General features: G+C 47.8%; 1 protein-coding gene across 8 annotated transcripts; it reads right to left on the bottom strand.

The window, feature by feature from the left end:
• Positions 1-1,444: 1,444 nt before the first annotated feature.
• On the bottom strand, positions 1,445-12,565 carry TGIF1 (TGFB induced factor homeobox 1). Of its 8 annotated transcripts, none has more exons than XM_032152713.2 (3): positions 12,310-12,565; positions 3,259-3,485; positions 1,445-2,429 (listed from the first exon to the last, which is right to left on the bottom strand). In XM_032152713.2, the coding sequence occupies exons 1-3, from the start codon at positions 12,365-12,367 to the stop codon at positions 1,854-1,856; spliced, it is 861 nt and encodes a 286-aa protein (XP_032008604.1). In that variant the 5' UTR covers positions 12,368-12,565; the 3' UTR covers positions 1,445-1,853. The 8 variants fall into 8 exon arrangements, with proteins under 8 accessions (XP_032008604.1, XP_032008605.1, XP_032008607.1 ...); XM_032152714.2 differs by lacking the exon at positions 12,310-12,565 and adding an exon at positions 10,455-10,543; XM_032152716.2 differs by lacking the exon at positions 12,310-12,565 and adding an exon at positions 10,042-10,225.
• Positions 12,566-13,139: the final 574 nt, after the last annotated feature.

Raw genomic sequence — 13,139 nt, 5'->3', positions numbered from 1 at the left:
TCAATAGGGAAAAAATGAAGCAAAACATAGGGAATTTAAGGTGACTTACAGTTTTTCTTTTAAATGAGTCATATGGCTCCTTTTCTTCCCCTTCCAGTATGAGTGATGAAACACCGTAACAGGGCAAGCCCTTTAGGACTTGCTCATTTCCCTCATCTATACTAAAGCAAAATGTTCAGCCTTTGATCTAGCTGTTGGAGCAAGTAATGATTCTTGATCACCTTTGCGTCATTCATTTTTATTAATGTTTATTTTGTTCCTTGTATTTACTTTACTAGTACTTTTTGGGTTTTTATCTATTTCTGTGACTCTCTGAGGTGGGGCCAGACCATTCGAAGCTGATGTGCCCTACAAAGCTGCACCCCACAGGCTAGAGCACAACATTCCCTCACCTAATTTTCTTACACCTCTTGGTAGTCATCCAGCAGTTTTCTTCTTTCACTTACAAGAGAAGTCTGACTTCAGCTCTTTCTATAGTAGGGACTTTCTAAAATAGTTTCAAAATTAGACAAATTTATGAGTATTTTTCTACATTCTTGAAACAATACTGAAGCTCTGATGCTCCCTCACACTTAGACAATTCATAGCTGCGGCGGGGCTAGAAAGAACATGACTGTAACAACAAAGAAAGCTCGTACTAAGCATGACTACAAAGAATGGTTTTGTGGCATGTGACAAATCTACTCAACCATACAAGTGAAAGGAGCAACACCAATTCCCTTCTGGCCATCTGGGCTTTGTTAAGTGATTGTCTATCCCAACAAACTCCACTTGTACATAGCACCATTTTTTCACAAACCGTGACCTTGGAAAAATACTCACCTAATAAACTAACAATCCCACCATAGACAGAACCCCACTGTTCATTTCATCATTTTAGAAAACATTTTGAGATGTTTTAAAAGGTAATTTCTCTGCAAATACTATGCTACATTTGAACACAAATGCCTTAACTAAATGTACCACTGAACAAAGGTTAAAGGGTAACGTGGAAAAAGGGCAAGAGATTGCTTGCGTTGTTTTTCTTCTGAAAACTTAGCAATAACCGGATGCTTCAAGACTTTTCTTTACAACACAGCCATGTTTTAAACTATGCAGGACAGATCAGTAAGGGATTTAGTGGCTAGCTAAACACTGAAATGATTCATTTCAATTTGCCATGCAGTTTAAGTAAAGCTCTAAGGGCCTGCTATGCCTCCTATCAAGAGTAAATATCACACATCCTGTTTATGCAAACTGGTTTGTTGTCCACAGGTTTTCAAAGAGCTGGTGACACCCCCTAACACTGCACCCTACCCCCCCAGCTTCCTGCTCACTGGGGTGCTATATTCCTACTCATTTTTAAGAACCGCCTCCCTCAACAGAAATACTCTGAATTACAACAATTTTTAAAGAAAATACTTTATTATGTCATGAAAAAAAAGGCATCAATCAACTAGATTCATACTTGTTTGAAAAAAATTGAAAATTTATTAATTAGACAGTATGTGGGCATCCTGTTCCACATGGGAATGAGAAGATGCTATAGGTTCTCTAAGTATTGCACAGTCTGAAAAAGTAACAAAAAAGGGGAAGGGGAGGAAAAAAAATCACATGATATTGGGAACCATCTCACATTATGAATAATCTACCAAGAAACATTTAAAAAAGAAAACCCTTTGTTTCTACAGTAGCTTTGAGTTTATAGTTCTTGGAATGACTGTATTCCATTGAAGACATCTCAGTAACAGGAAGCTGTTTTAGCAATCCCATGTGCAAATATTAATAAAAAATATATAAAATAATGCAATTCATCTCTTGCCTTCACCCCGGCAATCATGACATTTCTGAGAACTGTTTTGCTTGAAAATGGGTTAAGCTGTAAGTTTTGCCTGAAGCTCCATCTCTGCAGCCCGTTTGAGTGCAACATCCACTAGAAGCTGAAATCCACTAAAGTCCTGGTTGAGGTCCGGTGGAGTAGGGGGAGGAGTATTGAAAAGACCACTCTGTGTGTTTGTACTTGGTCCAGATTTACACGTGTCCTCTGGGTAGATGAGAGAGGTGTCTGTAAAGTTGTTGGCCGCTATCTGCTGTATATCTGTGTTTTGTCCCACACCAACCGACTGACAAAGAGAGAAAGGGACATCTTTTAATGCAGTCACAGTGGTATGGCAGATCACTGATGGACGAGCCAAAACTGATCCCGGGGATGACGGCTTAGGAGACAGTGGCCTCCCTAGGGTTGGGTTTGGCCCAGCTGTACAGGAATGAAACGGGGTCTCCTCTAGAGCTGGCATGAAGTTTTTGATGCCCATCACGGACTCCACAGAGCTCGTTTCAGAAATCTTGGCCCCACGGCGGGAAATTGTGAACTGATTTGGATCTTTGCCATCCTTTCTCAGCATGTCAGGGAGGAGCCTGCGGCGGGCGTTGATGAACCAGTTACAGACCTGAAATCATATCGGTACGCTTTAACACTTTCCTCATTCACTCAGCCAATGGGCTCTGAGAATGTTCTATGGGGTACCTAATTGATCTTGCTCTCTGTATTAAAGAAAGCATGAAAAGGCTTATCTGAACTTACAATGTTATTTCAAGGTATTTGAGCTCTGCCAAGAAAGCAAGCTACCAAAAAATAAAAAATAAATAAATAAAAGAAAGCAAGCTACCACCTGTCATAAACCTTCTTCTAGTTTCTAATACAAATTTCCTTTTTTGTCTCTTCATGCTTAAACCTTTTCAGGACGAAGAAAAAGATATAAAATCTCAAATGCTTAAAAATGATTTGAGAGAGAGGTTTACCTTTTAACTCTCCCCATTTTAACCTATCACCTACTGCCCCAACATTTAAGTTAATCAACTACAGGAAAACCTCTCCTTATGAAAAGGGCCACTCCTCCCAGTAACTGATTTTTCCCAGTTCAAATGACTATGTCAACAGACATAACATGAATTACCTCACTGAAGTCCTCCTTGTTTAAATATCAAACCAGTTTCCTGGACAATAGAGTAAGGTTTAACCTCCTTTTAATGTCTGTTGCATAAAGGAAGGTTCTTTTGGGCATTAAAGGAACTGCTATCTGATAGGTGACTGTCAAGTGTTTCTGTGTTCTCTAAACAGCTAGTTATTAGCTTTTAACACTATCACGTTTACAATAAAAAGATATTCCTTCTGTCTTTGAGTGGCGAGGAGCTTAATGACTTGACACACACAGGAATGCCATAAAATGACTTTGAAAATAAAAATGCATCCGTAAACCTCATGCTCTCTTTCTTTACCTGTAGTGTAGACAGGTGTGTTTGCTGGGACAGCAATGCTTTTTCTTGCTCCGAAGGATAGGCATTGTAACGGTGCTCATACAGCCAATCCCGAAGAATCTGCACAGACTCCTTGGGTAGGTTGCCCCTTCTCCTTCTCTTGCCTGAGCCAGCGGATGAAGAAAGGTCCAAGGGAATGTCCATGCTGTCCTCATCCTCAGTCTCACTGCCAGATGCTGCAACAATACCTAGGAAAGGACAAGGGCCAGTTGTCAATTGTTTTATAAGCACAGCAACTATTGCAAAGCTCACTTACGCTGACCATTCAATGTAACCATGTTTTCCCAACAACTGAGAGCGAGGAGAAGGAGCAGTGTCTTCTGTCCTGAATTCAGGGTACAAGTAAAAGTAATTTGACTAGCACCACATGGGAGGTTCTCAACCAAACACCAGATGCCTTTTCTCAGCCGCTTTCCTCTAGGATTCATTAACTTCTCACATTCCTTTTGAATGATGCTCAGAAATCTCTTTTGTCTAATCATTGGAGGAGACAAACTGCACCCAAAATGAATAACCTGCCACATTTGAAACAGGAAGGGTGCTGTGGCAGTTGGAATGTGCCTACCAACCTTCTTTCTAAGATCAGTGCTAACTAGGAAAAGCAACCTAACCAGTATCCTAATGTACATTTTAAATGTTACTCTTCCTCCTTCCTCTACTGAAGGTTTGAAAACGGGAGCACTCCTACTTTTTTCACGGATATAAGGAAGGAAAATTACATACTACACTGAACCCAGTTAGTATTCTAAAGGTAAAACACATGTTAAAATTTTCTGCTAACACCATGCATGGTCATTTCTTATTCATTGCTACGTACATTTATTCAAAGTTAGACATCTACTTTAAATGGGCAGTACTAGTCACCTTTTATTAAATACGACCACTGGTGTTTTCAGTTTCATCACACAAAAACATTTTTCTACTACTGGTACTTTAGTAAGGTCAAAAGATGCCTAATACTAAATGAATTAAAAATGTCTCCTAGGCTGGGCGCGGTGGCTCACGCTTGTAATCCCGGCACTTTGGGAGGCCGAGACGGGCGGATCACGAGGTTAGGAGATCGAGACCATGGTGAAACCCCGTCTCTACTAAAAATACAAAAAATTAGCCGGGCGTGGTGGCGGGCGCCTGTAGTCCCAGCTACTCGGAGAGGCTGAGGCAGGAGAATGGCGTGAACCCGGGAGGCGGAGCTTGCAGTGAGCCGAGATCGCGCCACTGCACTCCAGCCTGGGTGACAGAGCGAGACTCCATCTCAAAAAAAAAAAAAAAAAAAAAAGTCTCCTAAATTTCAGCTACCAGTATGATCTCAACCTGGAATAGAATACTACATATCAATAAGCAGAATTTAGTCTTAAATGATTACATGACAAAGGAAACTGAATATGCAAGCCCCAGAGGAAGCTCTTTTGGCTGTAAGTACTTTAATCCTGTCAGAAATTTTAAGAATTCACAAGCCATAGAGAATATTTAAATCACAGATGGACTCGGTTCAATAAAGCTTCAGAACTGGCCTTTACAGATATTTAAACAGCATTCTGAACTTTAAAAAAATTAAATAACAAACGCTATTAATTCCACCTTTCAAAAACTACAGCAGCCTACTCCGAATGACTAAAGAAATACATTCTTTTGCTTGTTGTAGACAACCTAGAATCTTAAAAACAGAAATGAATTACAAACAATGGCATGCTTGAAAAAAATCAGTACTCTATATTAGGGGAAGTAATTAAAATAACAAAACTGTAAAGGTAAGCATTTTTAGCTTTTATACTTTCTTTCCTCTGTAGTACGTAATTTTGGTTGAAAATATGACTTGACCTTAATTGAGCCAGTTCCCCTTGACAGGAAATAAAAACGGAATATTCCTCTTAAGCTAAAGATCATGTTTTTTAAAGGAATTTTTCCCACCCTTTTAATTGACTCTGACTTGGTGACACATTTTTAGTTTTGGACTGCAGGGGGCAGAAGGTGCTGCAGGGTATTCCTACAAAAGGCAGAACTCTCCAAAGACGAAAGTAAAGCAAGTTCTAACAAAGAGGTGGATGAACTTGCAAATTCACTTTAGCTCACAGCTTAATAAACAGCTACGAATAAACCGCACAAGAATCCTAAGTTTTAACTGCCATGTATTTGAAATTCCCCTCCCCTGATGATAAAAGTTTTTCAAAAGTGCCCATTTAAAACTGAAACTACTTTCACTATTGACAACATGAGACTTTCAAAACCCACATTGAAATTTGGGTGAAGAACTATTAATAAAATAGCTTAAAGAAATTATAGCTGAGTTCCTGTCTCACATTGGCTTTAATAATTAAAGAAATCGAACTTTTAAAAAAGGTGTCAAGTTAATTAAATAACTAAAGCAAATTTGAATAAAGCAATTTGTTTAAACTCTCCAACGTCTGAAAAGCCAGACATTCCTCTCAAGGCTATTATCTCCTTCCTTTTTTTAATCTAGAAAAAGTGTGAAAATTTGCTCATTGAACAGTGAATTCCCAACTGTAAATTGGTAATCACAAAGAGTCTGAAACAAAAAAAGCCCCTGAAGGCTGCCCTTTGATCTGCTTGCCTAGTTTGACAAGAAGCCTGATCTTTCAGAATAGGTTAGTGACACACAAAAGCAGGTTTCAGTTAAGCAACACCAAACTACAGCGCGACTTTACTCTGTTCTCAGTTCATTTAAATAAATGAATGCCAGGCCTCTGGAACTCTTAACAAATATTTCCAATATGTGCACAAAAGCTGAAGTAACAGGAAGTTAAGACTTCAGTGCCTTGGCTACGCCAGCTGATATTTCACTGCAGTAAAACCACGTTTGCTGCTGTCAGGACTGTTTTCATTAAAACTCTCCCTCCTGGTTGTGGCTCAGCTTGGAAAAACAAAGACTTTTTTCCTTCTTACTCATTTCCTATTGTAACAGCGCTTTTGAAAAGTTTCCCGGTTAAGACTTGTTTCCAAACGTCTTGCTTTGCTTACACTTTTAAAAATGTGGCGGTGGGGAGGGTGGGGGCAGAATCACAAGCTTCTTTCACGCTATCCGCATACAAGGAAATGTTGTGTAGAAAGCCACAACATGGCCTGAGGATCCCGCCGCTCTAAGCAGCGACTTTGTTCTGTACTCTTTTTTTTTTTTTTTTTTTTTTTGAGACGGAGTTTCCCTCGTCACCCAGGCTGGAGTGCAATGCCGCAACCTCGGCTCACTGCAACCTCCGCCTCCCGGGTTCAAGCGATTCTCTTGCCTCAGCCTCCCGAATAGCTGGGATTACAGGCAAGAGCCACCACGCCCGGCTAATTTTGTGTTTTTAGTAGAGACGGGGTTTCTCCATGTTGGTCAGGCTGGTCTCGAACTCCCGACCTCAGATGATCTGCTCGCCTAGGCCTCCCAAAGTGCTGGGATTACAGGCGTGAACTACCGCGCCCAGCCCTGCACTTTCTTTTCTGAATAGCTCGGTAACATCATGAGACAGGGAGGCAGGGAGACACTGATTGTGAAGTGACTCTAGAAAAAAGATTGCTGGGAAAAGTCGAAATGCACAATTAGGAAAAAGCAAATTAACCCAACAAATTTCCTGACCAGAAGTTCTCCTTTGAGCTGAGAGCAATGTCTCTTGCCTGTAATCCCAGAACTTCAGGAGGCCAAGGCGAGAGGATTTCTTGAGCCCAGGAGTTCGAGACCAGTCTGGGCAACATAGCCGGACCCGGTCTCCAGGAAAAAAATCAGAAAAAATCAGTATCTCCTTGGGAGAAGCAACAGGAATCGAACACTCAAACCACCAAATCCAAGGTGTGGTTGGCTACCCCAGCCAAAGGGCAATCCCAAAGAAGGAATTCAACAGTTAAAAACTGGGAGCAAAAAGACTTAGTGGGTTTTCCTTATCAATCTTTCAGATTATTTTTAAGTCATTTTAGGCGATCTTTTGGCGTCACTCTCAGCTTTCTGGGAGGACACACTGTTATCACAAACCAGTCTTACCAAACCCCGGGCTCAGTAATGGAGCTTAAAGTGCACTTGTTTTAAGAAAATTTGAATAGATTTGCAGACTTTTATAAGACAAGACAGTAAGGAGGGCCCGATTTCCTCAGGAGTCTTTCCAGAGCCGACGGGGAAGGCTCCCCCGTCCAAGGTAGTTTTAGAGGAGGACCGCGGAGGAGCACGAGAGGGAGCGGCCCAAGGAGGAAAAGCAAGTAGCTTTTGTTCTTGAGAGTTCCTCGGCCTCAAGTGAAATAGGCCAGCCCGCACACTGCACGAGTTAGCACAAGCAAAGAAACTCCAGGACCCAAGAAACTAGAAATGAGGCTGTGAATCCCAGTTTCTCAGGGGCCTGCCCACCCCAGACGACTCGCCAGGGAAACCTAAAAGGGAAAAGAAACCCGGGTAACCTCGGCAGCCTCGGCTCCCCTGACAAGCCCTGAACCAGTGGCAAAGTTTCCCCTTCAGCCCGTCACCTCTCATTGGTTCCATGAGTCGGCGCCGAGGAGCTAGACCCTGTGCGCCCTGGGATGGGGACCGCGGAAGTTCCCACCGATGCAGCCGGCGGGGCCCAGCCTTGGTCCCCAGCTCCGGGGAGAGGGCACGCGGCTGTGGGCGGCGCGCCGGTGGTGGCGGGGGGGGGAGGCAGGAGGACCCCGGGAGTGCAGAGGGGGTCGCCAGGGAGGACCAAGGCGCTGGGGGAAGGTAGGCCAAAGTGCCGCAGGAGAGTCGGGGGGACGCCAGAAAAACCGTGGAAAAGGAGCACTGGGGATTCCCGGGTTGGGGGGCGGGTCATGGAAAGTAATCAGAGCCGCCCCCGCCAGAGCCCGAACAATGCGGGAAGCCCACCCCGGCGGACGCCCGGCTCTGCGCTAGAACCAGCCTCGAAACACAGAGCCCCTCACTTATTCCGGGGAGGCCCACCACAACAGACAGCGAGTCTCTCTAGACCTGTCAGCCCTCCCAAGGGTCGGCACGGCTTTCACGGGGCGTCTCGGACGCTCCCCGCGCGTTTTCTCCCAGAGCCAATTCCCTGTCCCGAGTCCTCCCTCCGTCCCGCGGGGAGAGGTCCTTAGGGCGTTCTACCAACAACGACTACCAGTTGATCCGATTTTCACGTTTAATTTCACTCTCGCTGGGAAAGCCTGGCGGCAGAGGGAAGCTCCGCGCGTTTCAGGGCCTTCCACAGAAACGCAGCCGAAGGAACGCCGCTGGCCTTGAGGCTACCCCCTAGGAACGCCCCCCAGCGGGCCGGGTCTGAAAGAATGTGGCGTTCCAAACTCCAGGCGGCTCCCGGGCATGCGCAGTAGCGCCGCCCCGTCCGCTTCCCGAGTGATTAACTTCTGTTTTGAACCACTCCACATAAATCACAACAGAAACGCCATCTCCAGCCCACGGTGGAACACTCGGGGGACCTCCCAGCCAGGGACTCAAAAGTTAACTTCAAAAGGGACTTCACATTCTTTGACCTTTCGGGGTGTTGTGTGTGGTTTCTCCACCGCCCGTCCCCCTCCGGTGTATTTTGTTTTTAAACCAAACTGACGGCAAGTTTTAGTTGTAAAGCTTCCAGAACGCTTCGTGGAAACAATGACAGCCTTGCTCTTTGCACTTACAACCAAGCCTGCTTGTCATATTTGGACGCATTTTGACTGCATGTCGCTTGAAGTTGCTGGCCCTGGGTCCTAACTCTTCCTCCTGCCCCAAAATTCATCGTGGGAAAACTTTTAGAGACTGGGAATTTGTAAAAGTCTGGCTTTCCAAAGCTGTTTACACCCGAGGGCGATGAGGGGGTCCAGAATCGCATTCCTTCGATCGTAAAAACACCACATCCCTAAAGAACAGTGCTAAGGCCCGGCTGGGAGTAGGGGGGCGGCGGGGGCGGGGGGAGCCTAGGAGTGAAACTTTCAGACAAAGGCGCCGCGGTCCCGCGGCCCCGGCCGCCTCGGATCCGGATCGGGAAAAACGAGGTGCTGGGTCCCTCCCTACTCGGACCCCATATCCCTAGCACGCGAGAAAGAGCGAGAAGCCACGCGGCGGCTGGGCCGAGCGTGGGGTGTCGGCGGAGACAATGAAACTTGCAGGCGCACAAACAAGGCGCTGAGCGTGTTTCTTGACAACGTGCCAGCAGCGTGGAGCGGCTCGCCCCACAACAGCCCCTCGTGTTGTGTCTAGCAGGAAAACAACCGCTGCCGTTTCAGACGCAGCCTCAACAAAGAGCACGGCCGCCACTCCAGAATGAGAGCCCCTAGGCGGAAAAGTCCAAGTGACTCCGCGCGGCACGGCCCGGCCAGCACGTTTCCCCGGACTCGCGTCTCCTGGTGCGCGCAGCCCGCGGCCGCCTTACCTTTCTTGCCTTTCATTCTGGATCTCCCCTCCCAGCGCGAGGCAAGGCTGTGGTCTGGAGGGGCCAGGAGCGGGGACACAGGGGACAAGCGAACGTCTCCTTCACAGCCGACTCTCCCGTAACTTGTAGGACGTGCTCCAGCCGTTATTGCTAAACAGGGCGCTCTGATCCCAGGCGCCCGCTCCTTGGGTGGAATTCAAGTGACACTTGGGCTTCCTCCCGCCGGGATCTTCTGGCAGCCGGCCGGGGGCTCTCCCTCGCCCAACTCTCTCCCCTCCCCTCTCCGCTCCTTTGTTCCCTGCTCCTGCTCGGCGCACCTCGGCGCTGTCAGAGTGAGAGAGGCGAGGAGGGAAGGTACAGGAGGTCCTGCCTCCGCCCCCAGCCGCCCGCCCCGTCCCCCTCCCGCCGCTCCTCCGCCCCTCCCCCGCACCTTCCAGCCGGGAAGACTGGACCGAGCGCGGCGGCCGCTGTCACTCGTCCCTCGGGGGCAGCGGCGCGGACGCGGGGGGTGGCTGGGTCCAGAAACACGATCCTTTCCGCCTGCCGCGCACTGACCGCCCGCATCCCTCGCCCGGCGGTGGGGGCACAGCCGAGCGCCCCAGGTTTCTCCCTTGGGCCTTTCTTCCCGGGGCTGGCGAGGGTGCATTTGGTTCGGAAACTGCAACAGATGGAAAAAGGGACACCTCCCTCCTTCCCTCCTCCACCCCAGGAAAGAAAAGTTTCCCCGTCTCGTTTTTGACAGCTGCCCCGAACTCTCCTGTCCCTGCTCTAGCCGCACAAGACAGCCGCCTCTGATTCAAGGGGCGGGGCACGGGAGGAAAAGTATTCGAGACAAGAACCAACTTCTTCCAGAATGCGCGGCTGCCATTGACACGCGGGCGCGGCGCGGCGCACCCTTCTCCTCCCGGGGCTCTTCCTCCAGCAGCAACAGTGGGAGGTCGGCGGGGGTGGTGGGGGGGGATGATGAGACACAGCCTAAGCGAACGTCTGCTCCCCCGGGCTAAAGCTGCGAGTTCCGGACTGGATTGCAAGGCAGTTTCGAAATCTGACACGTTGCGGACAGACACTTGTCATGCTCACATGCTCTTTAAACGTCTCTGCCTGGGGACGGCCGGGCGCGCGCCCGCCTCGCCAAGACTCCGCCTGACACCCCGAGTCGCCGGACCCCGGCAGCGGCCACTTTTATAGCTAAGGGGTGACCACGCCGTGGCTGCTTATCTGTTTCGGTCAACAGTGTCTACTTTTAGGACTGGAACCCTGCTAGGGGATCCCTCCTCCCCTGCGGTATTTCAAACAGAAACTAGCCATTAAGTAAACACCCGTTCCTGCTGACTTATTTTGGTCCACAGTTAGGAGGGATCCAACAGGAGTTTCTTGACGAAATTGCGCTTTCAAAGACCAGATGCTGTTTGACTGACTTAAAGAAACGCATGCCCCCTCCTCTGGTTCTAGGTTTCGCGTGGTTACGTCCTGTTGTTTTGAAGCAAACCAACTGTCACATGCCACACAATGAGACTTCCCCCATCACTTTAAAAAAAGGAAAAAAAAGCCCCAAACGTAAATAAGCCTAGCAGAGACAGCGCCCGGGTCTGCCTCCAGTCTGGGCTCTGTGCTGTTTTTGTTCGGTAACCTCGGTGGAGATCCCGGCAGAAGAAACTCTGTGGAAATAAGATTAAACCCGAGGAGTACTAAGACGGCCAAGGGATAACTAACTCGACTTTGGAGCGTCTGTTTCAGGATTACGCCGAAAATTAGAGCTAGCCTGCCACCCTCCCTCAAAAAAAAAAAAAAAAAAAAAAAGACACCCCCGCCCCTAGAATGCGTGGAGGCCAGAGTTTAAAAAGCCTGGCTGGTTTTTCCAATTACAGGACTAAAATGAATCAACAGGGAAAAAAAGCGTCTCTCTAAGAAGGCAGCAACCTTATGATTTTTTTTTTCTGTGGTTTGCTGACTGCTGGGCACAGAAGAGAACACACATCTAAAACGGCTCGCGGGGAACGTGGTCCTGGGGAGAAGCCACCGGCCCCGACGCTGCCCTGCAACTGCCGGGAGCACAGTTCCTTCCCGGACCTGGCTGCAGATGAATCAGCTGCTGCGCCCGGTGCGGGGCAGATGTGGCGCAGGGAGGGGGCCAGCGCCCCCGCCGCCCGTTAGAGGGCCGCCTCGCTATTTCATTTGAAGGGTTGTTTGTGGCTGGGATTGGTGGCTCATATCCGCTGGGGAGCCGGGAGCGGAGGGAGGAGAGACGCCGGGAGGAGGAGCCGGGGGCTGGGCGACGCTGCGACTCCGCGGCCTGAGTGGCAGGAGCCTCGTCTGGAACCGGGCGGTTACTGGGGAGACGCTTTGTTTGCTAACTTCGAAAGCGGCTTCGGCTGCCTCGGCCGCTTTCGAGGCCACTCCACAAAACACGCCTTCGGTCGGTTGAACCCTGCCACTCCCCGCCCGCTTTAGCCAGCTCGAGACAAAAATGTTTCCCTCTTCCCCGTGGTTCTCCTTGGCCACGCGGTGGCTCTCATTATGTACACAAAGGTAGCTTTGCTTTCGTCCAAGCGGACTTGGCTAATGACTGCGATTCTCAGGCAACCAAGATGGAAACTGAGAATTGGAAAGGGTTCATAGCTTGAAAACAAACTTTCCAGGGGAAGGGGGGAGCGGCGGAGACAATTAAAAGCCTCTTTTAATGGAGGTGTGAACTCACCTTGGCTAGAAGTCAGGCTTGATCGGGCCAATGCACACCTTTTGCCCGAGCAAGTCATATCCAAACAGTTATTAAAGCTGGCGAGGCACTCCAAAGAGAAACACTGGCACAATTCTGTAATGCAGCGAAAGCTTATTACAGCTCAACCGCCCCCGTAGATGCACCCCCACTGCCTCCCCCCCCACCAACGCTGATCCCAAACTTGGAGTTTTGGATTCTTGGTGCATTCTGGGAAGAAAGTGCCTAGGGTCAGCGCAACGTAACAAAGGGAACAGCCTCAAAAAAGTGGGCTTTAGATACCAGCAATTGCTTAGGGGTATTTTTTGTTGATTCGTTTTTCTCGAGGTGGAAAAACAAGTTTCAGTTCTAGCTCTGTCAGTCCCTTCCAGTCTCAGGGCCTTGCTATAAAACGGATTCAATGACTTTTAAGATGCTTTCCAGTGCCTTTAAAAAAAAAAAGTATACAGATTCAAATTTGCTACATATTATTTGCTGATTCATATGAATGTTAATTGAGTTGGGAAATTGCTTGAGTAAAATTGAGGCGTTGCTTGGTGCTGGCGGAGGCTGCTGACAAACATTTTTCACCATTATTTTTTTTCTCTCCAGGCACACATAGTTCCTTTTGGTGTCTTATCTTCTGAAGCTGCCTCAAGGCCAAGCAAAGAAAGTTGTTAAAAAGTTAAGTTACTTTTCACAGCCTGCAAACCCTTCAAAGGCAAGAACTCAAATAGAAACTTGGAAAGGCAGATAAGCCAGAAAAGTGTACTAATAAGTGCACTTAATATGATTATTTTTTGATGCCAGGTCCACCAAGTGAAGATTGGAGG

Source organism: Hylobates moloch, unplaced genomic scaffold (assembly GCF_009828535.3).
Source record: "Hylobates moloch isolate HMO894 unplaced genomic scaffold, HMol_V3 SCAFFOLD_5, whole genome shotgun sequence".
NCBI classification, from domain to species: Eukaryota; Metazoa; Chordata; class Mammalia; order Primates; family Hylobatidae; genus Hylobates; species Hylobates moloch.
The sequence above is the reverse complement of the archived record's forward strand: the minus strand, read 5'-3'. Positions and strand labels throughout refer to the sequence as shown.